Source organism: Siniperca chuatsi, linkage group LG2 (genome assembly GCF_020085105.1).
Source record: "Siniperca chuatsi isolate FFG_IHB_CAS linkage group LG2, ASM2008510v1, whole genome shotgun sequence".
Lineage (NCBI taxonomy): Eukaryota > Metazoa > Chordata > Actinopteri > Centrarchiformes > Sinipercidae > Siniperca > Siniperca chuatsi.
Genome location: NC_058043.1, coordinates 33,225,078 through 33,249,658, shown reverse-complemented (window position 1 = coordinate 33,249,658; position 24,581 = coordinate 33,225,078). Strand labels below are relative to the sequence as shown.

The 24,581-nt window shown below is 41.7% G+C and overlaps 1 protein-coding gene across 1 annotated transcript in view; it reads right to left on the bottom strand.

Moving 5' to 3' along the window:
• Window positions 1–24,581, bottom strand: part of cpne9 (copine family member IX) — a 180,118-nt gene that overhangs the window by 5,782 nt on the left and 149,755 nt on the right. The window contains exons 16-18 of the mRNA XM_044166604.1: window positions 22,739–22,866; window positions 10,697–10,799; window positions 9,795–9,852 (exon numbers count right to left, since the gene is read on the bottom strand). Of these exons, the coding sequence (XP_044022539.1) occupies window positions 9,795–9,852; window positions 10,697–10,799; window positions 22,739–22,866 (289 nt within the window). The remainder of the gene's footprint in view (window positions 1–9,794; window positions 9,853–10,696; window positions 10,800–22,738; window positions 22,867–24,581) is intronic.

The window sequence follows — 24,581 nt, the reverse complement described above, 5'->3', positions numbered from 1 at the left end:
TTTAAATATAGCCAGAAGCGGCAATGATTGGGGTCCAAGCAGATTGCGAGAATTTGGATGCTTGTTTCTTATTTGATTCACAAGAAGCAAAACTCTGCTCTGTTGAGGTATATAAATCTGCTTTCAGAAACATTTGATGTAGCTTATGACCTTCCGTGAAGGCGTGTTTCACGTGACAACATTTGTTGCTATTTTGATAAAAATTGATTGGCTTGTATAATTGAAAACTTCTTTAACAACTTAAACGTTCGCTAAAACCACATTTCGTACAAATCCATGCAGCCGATGACGAGATATTAACTTTTTGCATTTGTGGCGCCCCCTAGAGGTGAAGCACAATGCGCTTTAATACATAAGCTTAGTAAAAACTCCTGAACACTTGTCTCAAATTTCAGGTTGATCTCTAAAAAATCGCAAAATTTGACATTTTTTATAGCAGAAGAGAAGACTAGTGGAGCAAAGATGCAGATTAATTAAGATATTAAAATGATGAAAGAATTTTCACTCTAAGACAAGCCATTTTCGAGATAACTGCAAAACGTAACCTTGATTGTTACAGCGCCACCTTGAGGTCAAGGGGTGTCATTTATATGCCTTAGTAGTGGGTGGAATTTGCAACCCACCTGCCAATTTTGCTCAGCCTATAAGTGAAATATTTATATTGTATTCTTTTATTTCTATCCTGGGATGTGAACTGTGTTGTAAGTAATTTTATAGTGTGTATGTGTACAGCTCAGGAGAAGCACTGTCTAGGATGTTCATTTCAAGTCCCTGTCATCTGTCCAGTGCTCGTATAATAATCCTAGTAAACCCATGCTGTATGTGTCACGGATACGCCAGGTTCCACTCTCACCCAGACACAATGCACTCCCTCACCTGAGTTCTAATTACACACCTGGACTCAATCCCACACCTGAAACCTATCGGCATCACCTCCCCAACAGTATAAAGACTCCCCACTCACCTCAGTCAGTGTCCGGTCTTGTTTATACATGGACTCAGTTTCCTGCCAAACCAGACTACGTTGGCCTCCCGCCTGTAACCGTGATATCTTTGTCTCCTATACTCTTAGACCAGGAGACGGGAGTACTCCAGTGTGAGATTCTCCACATCCTGAACTCCCTCACCAACCTAACAAGGACGGTATCCGCACTCCGGTGTGCTTCACCCTTTAACCTACTATTCGTCTCATTGCTGTGTTGTGAAATAATCATCTCTTTCTCCACCTCGGTGTCTCCAGCCTGTCTGTCTGTAACAGTATGTAAGTAGGTATGAAGATCTATTAGTCCACAGCTAGTGTGGTTCATTATTCTATCCCTTCTTTTTTCAAAACTGTTACAAACTAAATCTCAGTTTTCAGTCATTAGTGGATTTCATTATAAATCAACAGCAGAAAAACTTTAGTTGTCTGGCTAACTTGACTCACTTCCAGTGTAAACAAAGTTAATTATGTCTCACAGGAAAAACTTCAGCCATTAAAAGTACATTCATTTTTGCTTTTAATTTATTTCTCTTTTAACAATCCTCCATCTATCAAACAATAACTGAAATAAACCTCCACACTTGTAGACAATACAAGTTCTTTGTCTACTTTTACGATAACAAACATCACTATATAATAATGTGTTAGAATGCACAGAATGCTTTTGTCTTGAGTAAGGTGACCAAAGGAGCAAACTTCTTACAAATCCATGCAGCCCTTTAATAAAGAATAGATGATTCAAACGGTGGTCCGCATTATAAGCATTCTTCTTCATAGTTAAACCTCAACATGATGTCCATGATGTTGCAAACTAAGACCAGAGGGAACACAAGTGCAGACCCAGCTGCTGATAAGCCATGCAACAGTCCTCAGGGACCAACAAAGAGTTCAGACCAAAGACAGGTTGGTGGTCCTTCTGTACCACATCTGTTCCCTGCTGCTCTCTAAGCAGAGGAAGAAACAATAACTTATTCTGTAAACCAACCTCATTAGTGCTTATATAGGCCACATGAAAGAAGGGAAGGTAAACTGACTGGAAAAACATCAGTTCTGCATCAGTCTATTTATAGTTTCTTATCAACAAAGCAATTCAGATGAGCAAGTGGCAAACAATCTGCGGCATTCCCAAGAGGGATCCTTTTCATATTTGAATTTAAAGGGAAATGGAAAGGAAAATATGCTGATGGGAGACTGCTGAGGCTCCACATGGCACACAGAGATGGCAGGTGGTGGTCGGGAGCAGCCGGGGAAAAGAGGAGAAGAAGTCAGGGAGGAATATCATGACATGTCTTCATAAGAGAGGAAATAGTGAAATAGCTGACAGAGATAGACCGGGACAGGATGGACAGAGAAATGAGAGGAGATAGAAAAGAAATAAATTCAGTCAGAAGGTGTGAAAAAAGTGGTAGTGAAGGAGGGTTTGGGTGTGTTGGGTAAATGTTGGCATGTGGGGGGAAATCCACGGAGACATTAAGCCTGATAGAAAACCTCCTGCTGCCCTGAATATCACATGGCAAGTTTGTGTCTGTGTATAATAATAATAAAAAAACTCTATGTATAGAGCACTTATCAAAACAAAGTACAAAGTGCTTCACAAAGAGAGAAATAAAATACCACAAGAGTATAGACTGTCCAGCTCTAATACACATTTACACACACACCCACACACACACAATCACATGTGTTCAGTACATGGTTTGTAGAGGATATGGAGTGACATGGATATTCTTAATGATGAAGAGAGTGAAGAAAAAATGGGATGAAAGATAAACCAATTGTTACATGATCATCAGCCTGTAATTGTAAGATAAATAGTGATAGTTTGGTGTCATCAGCACCCATTATCTAATAGACTAAAATGTATTGTCTCTCTGTATTAAGACCACGTTTCCCATAAACCCTGTTGTTTTTCTTATCATCCCTGAAGAGGTTACACATGTTGAAGGTTGGTACAGATGAAGCCTTGGCTCTTTAACAATCTTTACTTTAAATTGTTCATTAAGGTTGTTGACAAAACAATCACACCCCAACATTCATTTAGTAGATTGTTCTACCAACTGTTACCATGTTTACCATCTTTGTTTAGCCTGTTAGCATGCTAACATTGGCAAATAAGCATTAAACACAAAGTATAGCTGAAGCTGATCGGAATTAGTTTTGCAGGTATTTAGGCAAAAACCAAAGTATTGGACAAAATAAAATTTTGACTGATGATATCACTAGATGAAAAGTCAGAGGGTCACCAAAGTTACAACAATTCATACTGAGGGGGACATGAATGTCTGTACCAAATTTCAATACATCACATAGATGTTCAGATATTTCACTTAAAACCACAAACATCAGCCTCATGGTGGCGCTACAGGAAAAGTAAGGCCAAAAGTCATTATTATACATCATCTGGAAGCCATTAACATCTGTGGAGTCGCAGATGTCTGGAAGATGCAGACAATATGTCTGTTTTGCAGTGATGTTCGGTTTTATATCACAGCAGCCTCTGTCATGACCTGTTCTGCTCCCCAGTTTGTTTTCTTTTGTTTCTTGTTTTTCTGTCTGCTTCCTGTTTTATTTTGTATACTCACCTCTCCTCGTGTTGTGTAGTTTCACTTCCTGTCTTTGTGTTTTTCCCACCAGTTTTGATTGTTTGCCCCACCCTGATTAGTTTCACCTGTGTCTTATTATCTTCCCTCACTTCACGTGTATTTAGTCTTTGTGATTACTTTGTTCCTTCTCAGTTCGCCTTGGTTTTTTGTGCCTACGTTCTAGCCATTTTCCCTGTTTGTTCCATGTGTTTTTGGAATGTTCTCTTGGACCTCCTTGTTAATGGACTTTGTATTTTCTACCTGCACCCTAACGGATTTGTTTGCCTTTATTTGGACTGATTCTATGGTTTTGATCTCTGCCTGCCTGACCATCCATGTAAGCCTTCGTCCATTATTAAATCATTGAACTTCGCCAGCTCTGTCTCTGTGTCTGCGATTGGATCCTATTCCTTGTTTTCCCTGTTGCCCTGTTTTGGCACTGAACGTGACAGTACGAATTGACCAAATATGGACCCAGCAGACTACTCTGATGAACTCTGTGATCTGATTCTTGACCTAGTGTGGTTAAAAGACATTTGGAGGGATGCCACTAGTAATGAGCACAAACAGGCAGCTTTGACAATGGCACGCATGGAGGTGTCCTCTAAGCCCTAGGCACCTGACGTGACAATCTCAAGACTACAGTTTTAGACTCAACATGTATAATACTACTCCAATCATATTAAAACAAGCTCACTACAGTTTGTAAAGGATTGTTTGACAGCAGCCATCAGAGAAATCGGACAGTGAAACTGCTCAAATTGCAAGGGAGCCGACCAAAATTTCGGACATGCCAGAAATCCATCCAATGGTCCGAAAGCCACATTGTTGCTCATTCAAGTGATTAATCATGCATTATGACCCCCCTCCTTCAAACTGCACTTCAAACAACACCCAATCTAGCAGAAATTTGTCCAGATTCTAAAATTAGGCAACCAACTTGGGGCTAAAATTAAGTCCAATCAGTACAGTGTCTGCCTGCCTTAAGACGGTGACACTGATGGGGAGTCAGGAATAGCTTACTGATGGAATATGGTGCTTTATCCAAAGCACTTTACAAGGTTTTTGCCACTCATTCACCCATTTACACACTCACACACCAATGGCAGCGACCTACCATGCAGTATGCTGGCCTGGAGCAATTTGGGGTTCAGTGTCTTGCCCACTGCCTGTCACATCAACCCTGTCTCCTAGAAATTACGTTTTTATATTACTAAAAATCTCAACATGTGGATAGGAGGAGGCTGGGATTGAACTGCCAATGCTGTGATCAGTGGACGACCCGCTCTCCTTCCTAAGCCACAGCCGTCTCTTAGAAATTACGTTTCTATACAACTAATTTGCAACAGCAAATACGTTTTGAGGGAAACAATGCCAACCAAATTATGTTTTCTTTTAACATAATGAGGAATTGTTGTAAATTAATGTAACTGGCAAGTTGCAAAAATGTTGATACTGAGTGTGTGAGTAAAATGTTCACTCTTGCAATACACTATCCACTTGTAGTGACTACAGCATTATTCAACTTTTTTATGGATATGTTTAGACACTGGCACTAATACAGAAAAAGTCAGCAGTGACTTGAGACACAAGATTTTTTATTAACATTTAGCCGAAATCACAAAATTTCCCTAACCTTATCTAAAGTGCTTTTGTTGCCTAAGTCTAACCACAGACAGGAGTCTGTACACGAACCCTGGATTCTGGTGTCACAGTCCTGCACTTGCAACTCCAGCGCAGTACATAAATGTAGTGTTTCATTCACTCAAAGAAATGTTGTCTCTGAATATAATGCAGGCAGCGATTACGTTTGTCACCACAATGTAATTATGAAAACAATTTAGTAATATACAAACATAATTTCTAGGAGACAGGGTTGATGTGACAGGCAGTGAAAAGGTGGACAATGACACAAAGGTGAAGTACTTTGTAACAAATTACAGTAAGGCAGAAAGGAACACACTCAATCACTGCCCATTTGGAGATGAGGCTGTCCCATTTGGACATCCGCTATAGGTTGCGGATACATGCGACAATCTAGATCTCATAGATCCAGATCAACATATAGTGTAGAAACTGTATTGGTGTCCATTCTGTGCTTCTCCTCCTGTCATGCTCTTTCAGTTTCATCATCTCCGCTCTAATTTCTCTTCCTCTGTCACACACAGTGGTTCACCTTTGAGCCCAGCCTTAGCAATGCGCATTGAATAATAGGACCCAAAGAGGGCTATTAATTCGTTCAGCTAGAATAAGTTCCTGCTTTACCTTTCTTCATCTGGTGATTTAACTCAAATCATTTTGCCAATTAACTTTCAGAAAGACACCAACGCATTTCAATAGTGCTCAGATGGTGAGCACATGATGAGGAGTCTCTTTTTTTATTCAGCGGTTCTGTATAGCAGACTGAACTTCACATTACATTAAGAATTGATCAAACTGTCCTGCTGGGAGGATCCAGGGATGAATTCATCAGCTGCCCATTTTTAGAGCATGTCTCTGGAAAAATAACTGAGGTCATCCATCAGTTCCTACAATATAATATTCCTTTAGAAAAAGTGCAATGTAATTTGACATGAAAGTAGGGTTCTAAGATGCGATTGGGCCTTAATGATCTCTTTATGACAATGGGATTCTTCAAGCAGCAAAAAGGTCAAATTAATTACAAATAGTTTGGAATGAGGATTAAAGCTGTCCTGTGGAGTTTTCTTGTAAACAAACAAAAGTTATATTTACATTCAGTGTTACTCACCAAAACACATTGTGTGTATTCTTGAGGTCTAACAAACCTGTCGAGTGCATTTCCTTCTTCATAAAATATTTGCAAAGTTGAGTTTTTAAGTTTTATCTATCCAGCATTGTTTACATCCATGTTTAGTAGCTTGCAGTCTTCTTCTTCACTGCCTTTGCTGGCGCACTGCAGGATATCTTGGTGTGTTACTGCCACCTGTTGATTAGTGGAATTGTGTGAAACCATTGGTAGGACTGTGTATCGCATTACCCACGTGCCCACATGTGTATGTACGTCCTTGTGCGCATGCACAGGGAACTTCTCGTAGAAAAACAGCTCCGTAGTGCTACTAGGGGTCTAAACCTCCACAGGGAACCTTTAATTGTATAAATGAAATCAGGGATAAACTTGGATTACAGCATTAGGAGGAGTATAAAAAAATAGAACTAGCAACAGGACTATTATAGTGGATATGAGCATTTCTGCGATGGGTGATGAGAATGAAAATTACAGCAAATAAATCACCATAAACACTTGTTATCGGTGCTGTCTAGTGAACACTAAAGTAGGTCCCCGTGTAGTCTGCCATGTGAAGGCAGGAATTTATGTATGTATATCTTCGATCTCTGCATAGGTATGATATTTAAAATATAAAAATAATATATCTCGCTCTTTAGCTGCTAAATGTTCCACGATGTTCCCCAGCTTGTCTCTAACTTTGTCTGTCTGCCGGTGCTGAGCAGGTAGCGTAAAGTGAGCTTTTTCCCTGAAAACAGCTGCCTACTGGCTAGAAAGCCAAAACAAGGATAAAAATTATACTAAAGCTCTTCATAAAGCTGAGAGGAACTGCAGAGTTAATGATAATTGAGGTTGATAATTCTGTGTGTTCTTCACTGTGAACAATACCGTTTACATTACACATTTGAGCCCATTTTCCATATCAAAACATTGATTAGTGTAGCTTTTAATCAAAGATAGGGTTTTATTTTGTAGTTCAGCCATTAGTTCTATTGGTTATTAATTTTTAATTGCTGAGACATGGGAACAGATATTGTTGTACAATGATAATATAACTTACAGAACTGATGATCAGAGCTAAAATAAAACCCAAGTTTTAAGAGACTCCAACAGACTGCAGTTTTCCCTAACTAAAACTAAAATAATTTAATTAAAGACATGCTGTTATTGACTGGTTAGTTACATATCAAGCTTGCAGAAATGTTCTCTGTTTGAAAAGAGGAATTTCTCTACACGTTTGGCAGTAAGATGGAAAGGTCTGAAAACACGAGCGAGACTGCCTCTGGCTTTGGGGAAATAGACAAAAAATCCATAAAGTCACAGAGTGTATCTGCCAGGACTCTTACATTCAGTGGAAAATGAACACATTTTGTCAAATATTTAATTACCATCTCACTCATCACAAAAGGAGGATAGAAAACTACAGTATTCTGTCTGTCAGCACAAGCTGAGCAGTATAACTATATATGACAAACCTCTTAACTTTGTACAACTGCCCATCATGACCCTGCAGAGCTCCTGTGTGAAATAAATCGGTTTCATTGCAAGTTAAAATGTCAAGGGAATTATTAAACACCATCATATGACAATCAATATTCTTTTCACATCAAGTCTCTTCTCTCCCATAGACACTGTTCAGTGGAGGAAACATGTGAGGCAATATCTGAGCAGTGTGTACACATCAAATGAGACGAGTTTTGTTGGTTTCCAACATGTAATCCTTTAACAGAGGTTTTTCACTTTAAATAACAAAATGTACCTCTGATTAGTGTGAAAGAGGGCATGTTAAACTATTTGTTCTCTATAAAGCTAAGCAAGAGGAAGCCAGACTTTCTCATCTCCATAGAAACTGATTTGTAAATAGATTTAGGTATGTAATAGACACAGTGTCTGCACATGTCAAAAGTCTTGATTGTAAAGGAACACTAAAGCAGATGTTGTCCATCAATGCTAAATTAAAGGTAAAATCAAATGAAAATGTAATGGTTTAAAACAACCTTATTTCCTTAGTTTTGGCTGTAATTCCTATTGGTTATGATAACATTGTAGTCACCAACGTAATTGCTGAGATCTGGTAACACAGCAACATCGCTACAACAGGGCAAAGGGCTGTCAGACAATCAGACAGGTTTTAAACAAGGCAACAGTTTATGCAGATTATCTAAAAAAAAAGTGAGCACACTTGAAATGCTGGTAATAATCCCTCAGTACATCAATGGAAGCCCATTCAGTTCCACTGTAAATCTAACTTAGCACCTGTATACAGTAGAAAGTCCATTCAAATTTTAAAATGCTCAGTATCACACATCTGTAGATTCACTCATTATTAAGACATTTTCAGTTTATGAGTTAGTACAAGTTGCTAAAGTCTGTAGAGGCCCATTCAGTCCCACTGTATTTATAACACAGCACCTGTATAGCAGCAATGCCACATGTACATACTCTAATTATGATGACATTCACTGTTTGAGTTACTATGAGTTACACAATACTTTAAAGTCTATGGAGACCCATTCAATACCATTGTTTTTATAACTCAGTACCTGTATACAGTAGAAACTGCACTCAAATTTCAAAGTTCTTATTATTTTCACACTTAAATCAGTTGTGAATAAGTTAATTTTATTGATATGTACAATTTATAGCTTAGATACAATAATGCATTAAAGTCTAATGCCAACATATTTTAAAGCCCCCATTCGCTCCCATTCATTCCCATCCAAAACTCAGCCAATACATTAAGGTCAATGAGTGTTCATATGATTGTGAAGTCATCCAAAAATCACGCCAATCAGCATCAGTGCACACAGCAATCACATGCATTTTCTTCAGGAAATGCTTCTCTAGTTAGATACTGTGGCCATGATACAAGAATTACTGTATCTTTTAAGAACACAGTAGTATCAGGAGAGGTCCTCTGATTGGAAATAAGCAAAGAACAGTCTATTTGATTCTGTCTGGAACCAACATGTCGGGGATTTTTTCAGGAGCATCAAATTAACAGATGTCTCTTGAGTTCCTTTTAATATCCTTATTTCTCATGTGGACTTTTCATGCAGGTACCTATTTGCTATTCAGTATTAACAGGTTGTGTTTTCCAGTGAGATGGAGATTTTTCTGTTTTGCAGTACTGTAGCTGACATTTTCTGTCTGTCCATGGCTTACCACAGTCCCCTGGTAAATTATTAAATAGTGTGGATGACTGACTGATATTACAAGCATGTAAGTGGGGGTGGGTGAGGGGGATAAACAGAGGATTTACATATTTATGCCGTGGAAGCTTTGAGAGGCATTAAATGGGCTGAAATTTCCAATTTTCATGTATATTTGAATTATTTTAATAATGCACCAACATGGATGGCAACAAAGACATGTTTTGGCTAAATAGATGATGAAAGCTCTGAAATATATTCGCCAGCTCTAAACTGACCGATATGCACACACACACACACACACACACACACACACACACACACACACTTACCATCAAACTCAGCAGGGCCCACGCCTACTATGATGATAGACATGGGCAGTGAGGCTGCCTGTGGAGAAAACACAGGAGGGGTGTGAGCCAGACTACTGTTCCCCCACTCAAAAAGACACACTGTGCATAACATGCTTGAATGCACAGTATATATACATGCCTGAGTATACTTGGCTGCAATGAGATTAAAATGCTTTTAGATCACTTTCACACTGGGTTCTTTGTTTGTCCAGAGTCCAGGGTTCACTTGTCCCCCCTCAGCCTGACTGAACTGGTCTGTTTTCACACTGGTTGTTTATTGTTGTTCTGATAGTCTGTTGTTCTGCTTTTGTTGTAGTCAACATCTGGGTACGGGCAAAACGTTCATTTTACCAAATTTTTAGATGAACCTCTCCCTGATTCAGACTAAACTGTGGTGTAAAAGCAGTCATAATGTACAAACTATAAGATGTGCTTTTCTACGCCCAGATGCGTTTGGAATTTTAAGGACTTTAAAACCCAAAATTATGTAAATGTTGCATCATTGTATCTGACTGGTTAATCTATGATGACTTTATCGTAAAGGAAACCAAATGTACAAGAGGCAAAATATTTCGAATTTTTGGCTGAAAGGGGCAACTGAATACAGTGAAATTTGATTATTAAGCATACCAATTAAAGGTGCCTTTGGCCGTTTCAATTTAGAACTACCTGTAAGCAGAGATTTCAATGCACCAGTTGCCATACCCAAATTTAGTTTTACATAAATCAGTGGCTGACTACTCTTTTAGCCCCAATGAAACCCCGGTGAAATGATTGTCTTTTTCATAAAAATGTTGCCAAGCAGCTTTGATTCTGTCTCTCATATTCTGTTCTTTCCTTTTCAGTTCTTGTGTTTTGTGTACAGTGTTGTGTCTACTCACATTGACCACAGACTCTTTAGTCTGAGCCATGTCTGAGATGACGCCGTCTGTGATCATCAGCAGCACAAAGTACTGGGAGCCGTCAGTCACTTCTGCAGCACACCTAACATCATAACACAAACACACACACACACAAGTTAACTGATCTGTGTGTGTAGACATAAAGTTCAGAGCAACATCACATTTATGATGTGGTGATACAAAGCGCTTGATTGTCCTGATTTAGTTTGTCCACATTTCCCTCCCTGACGTTGTGCTCCATGTGTTTTCTGTCAGCAACCTCTGCCAGTCCCACCAAGATCTTGAGTTTCTTATGAACAATATAGCCAAAAATGTTTTTGTTATAAATTGTGGCATCCATCCATTATCAATAACTGCTTCTTCTTAGAGGGTCGCGGGGGGCTGGAGCCAGAAGCCTAAAAGAAGTCAGGTGACACCCCAGCGTGGATGGATGGGTCAAACAACAATGGACTTTCACCCGGGAGACTGCGGTCCGTGTCCTGTGTGAAACCAAATGTTGAGTTATTTAAAGTCTAGACTTAGAAGTCACTTACGTCACATGACTTCCTACTACCTAACCAAGTAGTTTCTGAAGGCGTCTCCTACAGACGCTAAAGGGTACCATGTGCGTATGTATAAAACGCGTGACAAAACGTAAGTATTTGATGCTCTGGGAATGAGAACAGGTTTTTATGACCCACTAGAAACGTGTGTCTGTATCTGCAGAGACGCTGCCCTCTGCCTGTATTTCTTCAGTTTCTTATTAGTTTGCTGTGTTCAGGACGTTTGGGCAGCGTCACTGAGCTACACTCACACACAGAGCAAACAGGATGAAGCCTGGCTTCGGCTGCATTCAATGTGGCTCCTTCCTGCAGGGTTGTGTGGAGGTGTGGGCAATTTTATTAGTGCTTTAGAATGTAACCGAAATCAGAAAATAAAGTTTTATTTCTCTGATTTACTGCTTTGTTCTCGCCAATACAACTCGCTCTCTTCATTCATTCTCTAGTGCACTCTCTCTCGCCCGTTGAGACGAGGAGGAGGGGCCAACTTTGAATCGTGTGTTTGCAAACAGCAACCAAAAAATCCTATTTATTCTGCCTTTAAATATTTGCGGAAAAGTTGGTTTGCTGAGGTGCAGGTGTGATTTTATTTGACTTGGGTAACAGTGGTGGGTAATTGTATGTAGGTGATTAGCAAAACTTGGGTCTTTCCTTTTTGTTTTTTTGGTTGGTGGATGAGTAATCTTACCAAGCACAGATAATGGGATCAGAACTCAGGGAGGTTCATATCTGTTAGATGAAGACTGACAACAGTAAACTAAATTATGAACTTATGTGTAACTATGTAACACATAAGCGATTGAGTTTTGCTGTTCACTTGTGGTTTGTGACCAAAAGAACACAAAAATAAGATGGAGCCACAAGTAAACTAGTTGGTTGAAGAGGTGAAGGTGCTCAGTACAGTACAATATGAGTTCCCATCATGCAGTATGGTAGGTGCATCTAGAAAACCAGACAAATAAGCTCAGATTTAGGGAGATAATACCTACAATACTGGGATACTTAAAATTACAAATAATACTCAAATAGTACTGCTGCTATGTTATGTCTGACAGTTAAAGCTATAACATAGATCATCTGATGATCCTGTTCTCAGCTCTCAGTCCTCACTTTGGTAGCTGAGCTAATGTAAGCTAATATCACATTAATGCTACATTTTCACAGATTGAAAGGACAACCTGCTCAGCACTGAATGTTCTGGGGGTCCTGTCAAAATAATGACCTTAAAATATTGAGGTGCTGTACTTATAGCTAAGGAATAATTTACTAATGGTAGCGTTGTCGGTCAGCTTCAACTGTTATCTCACTAGAATGTACGGGGCTAGAAATCAATGTGCGGTATAAATAGTTTATATACAGACAGATGTATCACTCTGAAGAATCGTTGAACAAATGGAGATGTTTGGCAGTGATTCAGAGGTCCAGGAAGGCTAGGTACTGTATCTGGTAAACCTGCCAAATAATATCGCATTGCGCTACTGCAAAAATGTTGAACTAGGCCAAGTTTTTTGACTTATAATCCTTCAAGTTCTCTGTGTCAGCACCCCCACTGTAACAACACAGTGGTTTCACTGAAATGAGAGGGCTGCATGTGATCATGCAGTGCTAATGTCACAAATGAACACAATGTTAGTGTGAAACAAATGGGCTACATATGAGCTTATAAATGGAATATATGTCATGCTCTGCAGGTAATTGTACAATCATCAGATACTCTGATGGTTCTCTGTAGGTTGTTCAGTATGTGGATTGAAATGTTAAGTTTATGTATGCTAAAGAGCAGATGCAGAGCTCTTCCCAGCCAGCACAGGCTTCTTATAAAATAGTCCACATAAAACAGTGTTATATAATAGAGTATTTGTGTGTGTGTGTGTGTGTGTGTGTGTGTGTGTGTGTGTGTGTGTGTGTGTGTGTGTGTGTGTGTGTGTGCAGGTAATGATAGGATGCCAGTAGAGCGAAAGGAGACCTGCTGTCTGACTCACTGTTTGATTGGCTCACACTCTCAGTCTGGCCTGAGGCTGAGAGCAGGCAAAATGGCAAACTGTCTCACTCTCTGCCTGCCTTCCTGTCTGCTGGAATCTTTTCTGTCTGTCCTCTTGCCTGTCTCAACATCCGTCGCTCATGTTTTTCTCTATTTTCCTCTCTCTCTCATTGCACATCTTCCTCTTCCACCCCCTAGCTCTCTCACTCTCTGTCTCTGCAGAGTAATGGGAAAGTGCATCAACAGGTGAAATAGGGGAACAAATTGTGCTGTTACATCTCAAACTAAAGTCTGCCAGAACTGCAGTCTTCCCTGTCACTCCAATTATCCTTTAGCCATTGCCTTTTTCTTTTGTGCACATTTCCATGTCCATAACACATGGAATGAATCCATGTCATCTGCTTTTACATGTAAAGTACAACTGAAACCACGCACTTTTGTTGTAAATGCCTCTGGCACAGGAATGTTCAGCCCTTGATTTAACTTGATTATAGCACCAGTGCAACACTAGATGAATGTGTAATTCATGAAAAAATGAAAAATCTTTTTTTGTCTAGCTTTATTGAAAAGAAAGACTTTTTTAACCCTTCACAATAACAAGACCTTCAGATAACAAAAAAAGCAGCACAACAGGTGCTTTGACTGAGGAGGATGGAGGGTCCCTACTAATGTTAGGCTACCTGTAAACTAATGCTGAAGGATGCTAATGCTACCTGTAAATTTATGCTGAAGGATGCTAATGCTACCTGTAAATTGATGCTGAAGAATGCTAATGCTACAGATAAAGCAGGTCCCAGGAGGACTGATATAACTGAAAGCATGCCTTAGAAACATTTAGAGATCATGGTAAGAAAACATATTGAAAAGATGAGTCAAAGCTGAGCATTTTGGAACTATTCTTAAGGGCAAAACGGATGACACACAATGATGAAAATTAAACTTAAAAGTGAAGACAAGAAAACAGGGAAAGACAGGAGTGTAACTGAAATCATAATATTTTGTGGCTGGATATTTTCAGCATAAAAACATCTTGATTTGCAATTACTGTTGTTGTGGTCTAAATGTGGCAGAGGTCTTCTCATGCCCAAACAACTGTGCCTGATCTGAAATGGATTAGTAAAAAACCGAAGCATAAATTAATTTTCAAAAAACAAGACATCTGATCCAAAAGGGACCCCTTCACTCTTCAGCTGACAGAGTTGGAGAGACGTTACATGGTGCACTTGAATTTTCTAACTGAACTATGACCAGGAAGGCTCACTTTTTATTTCTCTCACTGTATGGAAATGTGATGTTTTCATATCATAGATGATGAACAGAGACATTACTCTTACAGGTAAAACGTGAGTCTCATGTAGGCTGTTATAGGAGTTTAGTGTGGGGCACGTGCTCTGAACTGTACTCTAACTGGGCAGATGCTATAAAGAAAATGTTTCTCATAATTCTAGGTGAGGTGTATTGAAAAAAACCCACCAGTAATAATACTGAGTATCTATAAAAACAAAAAGTATCCATAGATAACAAAAAACAGGAACCACAAGCACATGACAAATTAAACGTACCCGGCCGCTACTGTCCCTACCGAAAAGTAGTATAGTCTGTAAAAACTGTCGAGTCAGAGTCGACTTGGAAAAACCTGATTTGGGTATGCATGCGAGACGGTCAACTGAAAAACGTGGCTAAAACACTTACGTGTCGACAGCCTATTGACACACAGACCTGGGACCTGCATCAATACAAAGGGGCCAAACCCTACTCAATTAGACTGAACATAAGTTAGACCCAACCAAACCTGATTCATGGTTTGACTTTTGGATACTTAACCAAGTGGGCCTATAAAGATCTCTACAATGTAATATCTCTGTCGCCTCAACATAGATCAACATCAACAATAGATCAACATAAAAAAAAACAGATTCCACTTCCTTGAGTGTATAATATGGTAGATTAGATCACAATATAATTTGTAGAGGCCAGCATAGTTTGCAAATCTTTGAGTGCACACTTCAGAGCAATCCTTAAGTGTCCTGCTGTCCACCACACCCGCCCCTGGAGTCACATGATCTTTTTTTAATGGTACACACTCAACTATTGCTGTCAAACTTATTTTGTAACTACAAAGCATTTGGAGAGCACCAGAGAGGGTCACTCAAGTTTTCGACTTGAGCTGCACTTACTACAAGTCTGTAGTTGATTTATTTGAGTCACAAATAAATCAACTACAGACTTGGCTTGAACTCAGTAACAACTTATAAACAGCAAGAATATATTGAAAATTGGTGTGAATATTTGGCCATCCATTCATCCATGCTCCTCACCCTCTAAGCTAAGGAGCTAAGGGGGGTAAGGTGAACATTTCTGCTAAAGCAGTTTTGTTTTCTACAACCTTCTCTAATCCTCTAATGTATCACAGTATGCAGCTGCCAGACACAGGTGTGTGAAGCTGAATCAAAACACAACTGTGTATAATGTTCCCAGATGGGCTTCTACAGGATCTGTACCATAAAAGTTATAGGCTTTGGATTCACAGACTTCAAAGACCTCACCAAAGAGCTCAACAGCAACTATGAACCTTCAGTTCTACCGGACAAGGGTAACTCTTTGGGTTGTGTTTGTGTGTGCATAGGCTGGTCACTTGTTTCCAATAATAACATGAACAGTATTTTCATAGACCATCACAGATAAACAGTTCAGCTTTTCTGCCCACAGACACACAACATGGCTTCAGACAACACACAAGAGCATACAGTATAGACAAAAGTTGGACAAAAAAAGCAGCAAAGGCAATACAATACGTGCAAACACACATTAACTGTTGGAGAGAAGCTGCATTTTTTTCATTGGCTGTTTGCCAAGTTACTGCAAACGGCAAGAGTAGTTTCATGTGGCCGTGTATATTTATGAATATATGGATTATACCATGCATCACCCTCCTTCTGCTCTGTCCTTGTCTTCATTACTACTCTAAACCTCCCACATGGATGACAACAACAAAGAAGAAGTGGATAAAGAGGAGGAGCAGTATGAGGAGCAGTAACAGGAAGTGCTGGACCAAGAAGAGAAGAGAAGGATGAGGAGTTTAACTAAGACGAAAAGGAAGAAGAGGAAGAACCAGAGTAGAAGAAGCAGGGATAGCAGATGGGAGACAATAAGAAATGAGAGGAGGAGAAAGACAACAAGGATGTGGAGGAGGAAGAGGTGTAGAGGGATAACAAGTCAGAGTAAGTAGTGAAGGTATGGATGGAGGATGTTGAAAAGAAAAAGAAGAAAAAGGGAGTGAGGGAAGGATAGTGCATCTGATGATCACAAAGCAAAATCTATCTGGACACATGACAGAAAAAAGTGCGAGGACAGAGAGCCAGGAAAGAAAGTTTCATGCTCTCTCTGAATGGATGAAAGTTTTGCAGCTCTTGAGCCCACAGCTGAACAACACAGCACTGCTACACTCCATTTGATTATGCAACCACAATCACACTTAACTGGGACAGGATATTATTGCTTTACAGTATATGGGGCCTAAAAATAAAATACAATAGCAGGTAATAACCAGCCAAAATCCATTAAAAACTAAACACCGTCTGTGCTCCAAGAAAGTTATATTGGTAAAATTGAATTTGCTTTTAAAAAGAGCTTGTAGGATGATATGCTGCAGTGTTCAGCAGAAAGACAAAGTTTGTTAACTTACTGTATTCCTACATATTTATGTTATTTGAAGCACTGACACTGTGGGTGCATCGTTGTTCAGAAAATAATTGTCAGAAAATAATAAAGTGCACTCAATATGTGACGCATAAGGTTCAAATACTTAATGCGGCAACTGCATAAGCTGTTAAATGTAAGATACAAAGACAAAAGGCTCAAAGACAAAATAAATCATAAAAAGAAAATGCAAAGGAGGCAGGGCAACTTTTGGCTGATGATGTTCCACATCTCGGCACGTCCCTTTACCGTTTCTGTGGAAGTATTTCAATACGTAGTTTTAACACTGACCCAGCTAGCACCGGACTATTGCTGACACGCTTTACATGAATAACTGAGCTAAAGAATGTAAAAGAGCAGCTGAACCTCTCAGGGAAAATAAGTTAAAATTAAAAAAAAAATAGAAGCATCCAAATGCTTTAACTTGTTCTGCATTTAGCAGTGGTGGCTCTGCAAATGACAGAGATGCCAGAGAGGAGGAGCAGAGCAGCAAAGTGGAGTCCAGTGAAAATACCAGTCAATGTTTCACATTTGACAGGTGGGGGAAAACAGGGTTAAAATAATCTAGGTTTGGTTAGCTGTCACGGATGCGCCAGGCTCCAGAGTCTACTAATCATCCACACCTGCACCCTATCACACTCCTGCTCCCCAACAGCTCATAATCACGGCCAGCATATAAACCTCAGCCAGTTGTCCAACCTCATTTGTAACAAGGACTCCCCATGCTACTCATCATAACACTTAGCTCCCTCTCCAGCGATCTCCCCCGAGTCTTTCCTCCAACAGACTTCCCCATCTCCATACCTGCACACCTGTCCTATCTGGCTGTAATCCAATAAAAACTATCTATCTGTCTCCATATCGGTGTCCCCTACCTGTCTGTCCGTAACAGAAGGTCAGACCAAACTGAAAGGATTACAGCCATAAGCTCCGCTGACCGGGACCGGGTGGAGAATCTCCGACGATATCTCTCCACCCATCCACCATCAGCCATTCCAACCATCACTTCTGGCACTTCCTCAGTTACTCCTTCACCACCAATGTATTCTAGCCTTATTGCCCAACTAGCGCCCTTCTCTGGCTCGGCAGAGGACTCCGATGGATTTTTGTTACGGTGTTCTTGGTCATAGAGATGCATCCACACCTGTATCCCAATGAGCGATCCAAGGTAACCTTCCTAATCTCCTTACTCCATGGACCAGCACTCCGCTGGGCAGTATTCATATGGTCATGACAGGAAACAGTCACCCAATCTTTTCACAGTTTCTTAACACACCTCAGGAAAGAGTTCGGCACTCCAGTCGTTAATTCGTCAGCCAGACATCGGTCTACACCCCGACCTGCCAGTCCTCCGCCTGCACCTCTACCAGCCAATCTTCAGCCTTCAGTTCCAGCTCCACAGCCGTCCCAGTTCCAGCGGCATCACTCCCTACTGGATTGCAGCAGCCATCACCCCCTGCTGGATTGCAGCAACCCTCACTCCCTGCTGGATCGCAGCAGCCATCACTCCCTGCCGGACCGCAGCAGCTCCTCGCTCCCAGACACTCTGCCGGACCGCAGCAGCTCCTTGCTCCTGGACTTTCTGCTGGATCGCAGTCGCCTCCTTTCCCAGCTGGATCTCAGCAGCTCCCTGGATTCCCTGCTGGATCGCAGTCGCCTCCTTTCCCGGCTGGATCTCAGCAGCTCCCTGGACTCCCTGCTGGATCGCAGATGCCTCCTTTCCCGGCTGGATTGCAGCAAGTCGCTGAACTATTGGCTGGGTCACAGCTGCAGCCGTACCCTCCTTCTCAGCCGGAGTGGCAGGTTCCGGACTCCCGGACACCACTGGTCCAGCCCGCTCCTCTACCAATCATCCCGTCGCCAACTCCCTATCCTGCTGCCCCATCACCGGCTCCCTGTCCTGGTGCCCCGTCGCCGGCTCATGATCTGGTGTGCTGACCTCCAGAGGGTTCCCGCCTTCGTCGCCAGTTTCCAGAGGGTCCCTGCCTTTGCTGCAGACCTCCAGAGGGTCCCCGCCTTCGCCTCAGGCCTCCAAGGGGTCACAGCCTTCACCGCTGACTTTCCGTCTGGCCACTAGAGGATGTTGATCTTTGTCACGGACCTCATGCGGTGCGGTCAGGTAAAATCAGGATATGCTTTCAGATAAAAATGTCTTTTGAGAAGAGACTTAAACGAAGACACTGACTCACTGGAGGATCCTCTCATAAGAGACATGATGTCTGCGAGTTCAGGCAGGGTAACAGCAGAAAAATTGCTCAACGAATCCCTATGCACATCGAAAAAGGCAGGGTTGGGGGTGATATCAGATCTTATTAACTCCACCTTTCCAGCAAAGTGCAAAAGAAACTTTTCACAATCAGCATCACAATCAGCAGGGGCACAAGGAGAGGCAGGGTTAACTAACTGATCCACAGTCTTAAATAGGAATCTGGGGTTGTGCTGATGGGCAGAAATAAGTGCAGAGAAATGGCATGTTCTTGCATCCTTCACCATCCTATTATAAAGGCGTAATAACTCTTTCATGGCCACAAAGTGGACCTGGAGACCTGATTTCTTCCATCTGCGTTCTGCTCTTCTGCATTTCTTTTTACAGCTTCGAATACCATTTAACCATGGCTGTTTTCTAGTCTTTGAGTTTGTTCTATTTTTTAGAGGAGCTATGAGATCTAAGGTTGAAGAACACAGATAGTTAAAAGAATCAACCAAATCGTTGGTGTTGGAGGAATCGGGAAACACCAAGAATTGAACAGTGTACAGAATTTTGAGGGACTATGCTCATTAAGGACGCGTGTGTACTTAGAGCAGGATAAGACAGTACTAGCAGCCTCTAATTCACAGTTAAAAACAATGCATAGGTGATCGGATACAAACATGTCCCCGATTTCCACAGATGGGGTTTTCAGGCCCAGACTAAAGACTAGGTCTAGGTGTGGCCACGGGAATGAGTTTGGCCAGACACATGTTTTAGAAAATTAAAAGAGTTAGTGATCAGCAGCAAGGGCATTAGAGGAGTCATCAACATGAATATTAAAATCACCACAAAGAACAATTCTATCATAATTTAACACAAGACTGGATAAAAACTCAGGGAGTTCCAACAAGAAGGAACCAGCTGGTTTAGGGGGGTGATAAATAATATTAAATATGACCGGGAGGGGGCCACCAAGTTTAAACATGAGCACTTCAAAGGAGGAAAAATCATTGCAAGCTTTGAGGTTACACTTTAAATGCTTCCTATAGACAGTAACAAGGCCCCCACCACGACCACAATCCATAGGGCGGCTAAAGCAGTCATAATCTGGAGGGCACAATTCAGCCAGCTGACTGTGATCACCAGGACGTAACCAGGATTCAGTTAAAAACATAAAATCTAAATCAGTAGAAGAGATAAAATCATTTAAAATGATGGGTTAGAGCTGAAGTTGAGACCGGAGGTAGGGTTCTGGCCCGGATCTTTATTTAGTTATTATTATTGCTGTGTCGGCTGTTTCTGTTTCGCATTAAGGACCTATCCGAAATTACCACTGGAATGTTAAAAGTAGCACTAGAGGGATCCGGGCTCCAGATAGCAGCACTATGATCAGTCCACAAGGGGGAGTTAGTGACAGCAGAGGGTGCGTGGCTGCTTTTGGTGGGCAGAGAAGAGGAAGAAGAAGAGCAAGGGGAGACAGGTGCTGCAGGTTAGCCGCCAGCATGTGACTACCTGACTTGTTTGGGTGAAGACCATCTTGTGCAAACAAGGAAGAACGATCCCAGAATAAGTTAAAGTTGTGAATAAAACCAACGTCATGGGTGCTGCAGGTAGACTGGAGCCAGGTATGAAGGCTGAGGATCCTGCTAAAACAGCCAATTCCACGACCCAGTGTAGGAATTGGACCTGAAATTAAAGCATGCTTTCCTGTGCTGTTGAGCAGGTCAAAGAGGCGGATGAAGTCTGCTTTCGTCAGCTCAGATTGCTGACGGGTGGTGTCATTGGTGCTGACATGGACTATGATTTTCGTGATAGTCGTCAGGAGTGCAGCCAGAAGTCCGGGGAGTTTTTCGAGGATGTCAAGGGTCGTAGCTCCGGGAAAGCAGCGTGTGACCGCATTAACGAAGCAGATATTCCTCACTATGGAATCTACAACTATCAGTGTAGTTGGGGGGATGAGAGGAGGCAGAGTCGGTGATCGTGGAAACCGCTGAGTTCCATCAGCCATCCCTGGGATAGACGTGGCTGGGGACTGCTGCGGCGAGGGGTCCGGCGTCCTTCTTAGCAGAGGAGTTCTCTGCTGTCTCAGGACGAATGAGACCTCCAGAGCTTCTCCTGATCACGGCCTCTTTCAGTAACTTGCGGCGAGAGGAGGAGGAAGACTTGACCGCTGGAAAAAGGGAGCGTCCCTCCAGCGGAGGAAAGTCTTGCGTATCCAGGTTGTCAAACCTGTTGGCCAGCAGGAGGTCCCAATGTGAAGGTGGAGGAGGTGGGCGCTTTGCACCATGTCTGTCCTTACAGGCTACAGTCCAGTGTTCCGGTTGGTGTGGAGTCGAACTCACCGGAGCCTTCTCACCACCCCTGCCAACGAGTGACTGTGCATCCACTGGGGCTCGGCATGGAGTTGAAGTGTCCATTGCTTTGGACTTTGCACCCATGAGGAGCCACGGATCTTCAGGCTTAGCTGAAACGGCTTTATGCTCCAGGGCGCCAGTGATGATGGAGCCGAGCCACGGAAGAGTGGGATCATTATATAACATTGTACAGGAGTTTGGTGGGCTGGTCTGAGTCAAATGTCTCAGGGTGATTGTTATTCCCAGTCTGCCCCTGTTTATGAGTCCCATTCTAACTGAAGTACATAGAGATCAAAAGCGTTTGTCTTGAGCGAGTCGTCTCTATGTGAAGAGGCACATAGACTTTTGGGAAAATACTCTGTGGACTGACGAGACAAAAGTTGAACTTTTTGGAAGGTGTGTGTCCCATTACATCTGCCGTAAAAGAAGCACCGCATTTCAGAAAAAGAACATCATACCAAGAGTAAAATATGGTAGTGGTAGTGTGATGGTCTGTGGCTGTTTTGCTGCTTCAGGACCTGGAAGACTTGCTGTGATAAATGGAACCAGGAATTCTGCTGTCTACCAAAAACTCCTGAAGGAGAATGTCCGGCCATCTGTTCGTGACCTCAAGCTGAAGCGAACTTGGGTTCTGAAGCAGGACAATGATCCAAAACACACCAGCAAGTCCACCTCTGAATGGCTGAAGAAGAACAAAATGAAGACTTTGGAGTGGCCTAGTCAAAGTCCTGACCTCAATCCTATTGAGATGCTGTGGCATGATCTTAAAAACGCAGTTAATGCTCGAAAACCCTCCAATGTGGCTGAATTACAACAATTCTGGAAAGATAAGTGGGCCGAAATTCCTCCACAGCGCTGTAAAAGACTCATTGCAAGTTATCGCAAATGCTTGATTGCAGTTGTTGCTGCTAAGGGTGGCCCAACCAGTTATTAGGTTTAGGGGGCAATCACTATTTCACACAGGGCCATGTAGGTTTGGATTTTGTTTTCCCTTAATAATAACAACCTTCATTTAAAAACTGCATTTTGTGTTTACTTTTGTTATCTTTGACTAATATTTAAATTTGTTTGATGATCTGAAACATTTAAGTGTGACAAACATGCAAAAAAAAAAAAGAAATCAGGAAGGGGGCAAACGCTTTTTCACACTGCTGCATGTGTGCGTGTATGTATTGTGGGCATGATTATGTGACACATATAGTACACATTTGTCTCTTTCTGTAAGTGTGAGCGTGTGTTTATGTGTGTATCTCTCACCGAGCCACCTGGTTGATAACAGGAGCAAAGTTGGTTGGGCCATACAGCTGAACAGTTCGCAGGCTCTGGAAGTAAGCCTCTAGTACACCATCGATGCCCACACAGTTTGGGTTTTCTGTATTTGAGTTCTGCAAGAGAGAAAATTCAGTTTGTGAAAAAAACATTGAATCTATTGGAAGAAAACCAATAAATGTTTTGTTATGTCTTATCTTCAGAAATATTGGCCATCACTCTTATTGTTATTTAAACCTAGGACTCTAACCAAATCTAATTATCAATACCCATGGTGTATGTGGCAAAAGTTGAGTGAGTATTCACCTCTGACAGCTGACACCATTCTCTAACCTTGACTCACGTACCTTTAAACTATCCTTGAATCCTACCCGAGCAAAGAGCAGATACTCAGCAGCATGACCTGGCCTTATATCTACATTGTATCTGCTCAAGCTAAACTGCATTGGCTGGCCCCACTGGCTTGACAGGCAGTTTCATTTGAATGCCATGGCCCGCTCAGTAGTCTAGCCACCACCAATATTTATCTAGTTCCACTAATCTTAAAATATAGCCACTTATCAACAAATCCTCTGGTATCAGAAACTTTCCACACATCAATCATGTCTCTTAAACCTGTACTGCTGTCAGTCTACACGGTCAGGTGGTCAGGTGGGCACCCTCTCAATAACTGGTGTTTGGTTGAGTTGGAACCACTGTACCTGCACCTACCTACTCACTCAACACATCCCTCCGAAGCAAACTAACAGTATTCAACACTGTTGACTGGCCAGTGTGTACAAATAAAATGATTAGCTAATTATGGTGCACTAAGCATTACTTGCACAGGCCAGTTGAATCCTTTGAGGATGGCATTTTCATGGCAGAAGTTCAACAAACTGTCTGCGGCTGTGGCTTAGGTAGAATGGGTCATTCACCAATCGGAAGGTCAGTGACCTTCGGTTTGATCCCACATGTCGAAGTGTCCTTGGGCAAGACACTGAACCCCAAATTACACCGAAGGGCTGTGCCTTCAGTGTGTGAGTGTGTGTGAATGATTTGTTAGTTTCTTTGGACTGATGAGCAGTTAGCATCTGCCATCAGTGTGTGAATGTGATGTGTAGTGTGTGTGTGAAGCGCTTTGAGTGGTCGGAAGAGTAGAAGAGCGCTATACATGTACAGTCCATTTACCGTTCAGCTGGAGGTTCATTGGCCTGGTTTAATTTTTGTGCTTGCTTTTTGATACACACTCAGTAGCTTACTTTATTGGGAACAACTCTCTAGTACTGGGGTAGTATCCCCCTTTGCCCCAGAACAGCCTGAATTCTTCGCAGCATGGGTTCTACAAGGTGCTGAAAACATTCCTTGGAGATTCTGGTCCATGTTGATATGATAGCCTCACACAGTTCTTGCTGATGTATCGGCTGCAGATTAAAGGAATGCTCAAAATGAACTGGCTTGTGTGACATGTCGTCTGACCATATCGGAGGGCAAAAGTGTTTATAGCTGTTACAAACAGGCACACTTAAAGGGAAGTCTTTATAATTGAAGGTGACAAGCCTTCACTTACAGAGAAGGGTGACACACAATATTGTTTCAATATGGAGAAACCAGCGCACACTTTCAGATACAAAAAGCAACAGAAATAGTTGTGTAAAGAAGGAAAAAAGCGAGCTTGAAAGAGAAGTTCAAACCCTTTTTTTTTAATCACCTCCACACACCTGGGCAATCACTTCCTGAAGTGGATGTGAATGTCAGATTGTCAATTTTGGAAAGTTACAGAAATTGTTGGACGCAGCCCCCCCCAATTAAAACGTTGGGATTGTGTGGGGGTAGGGGGTTTCAGATGCGA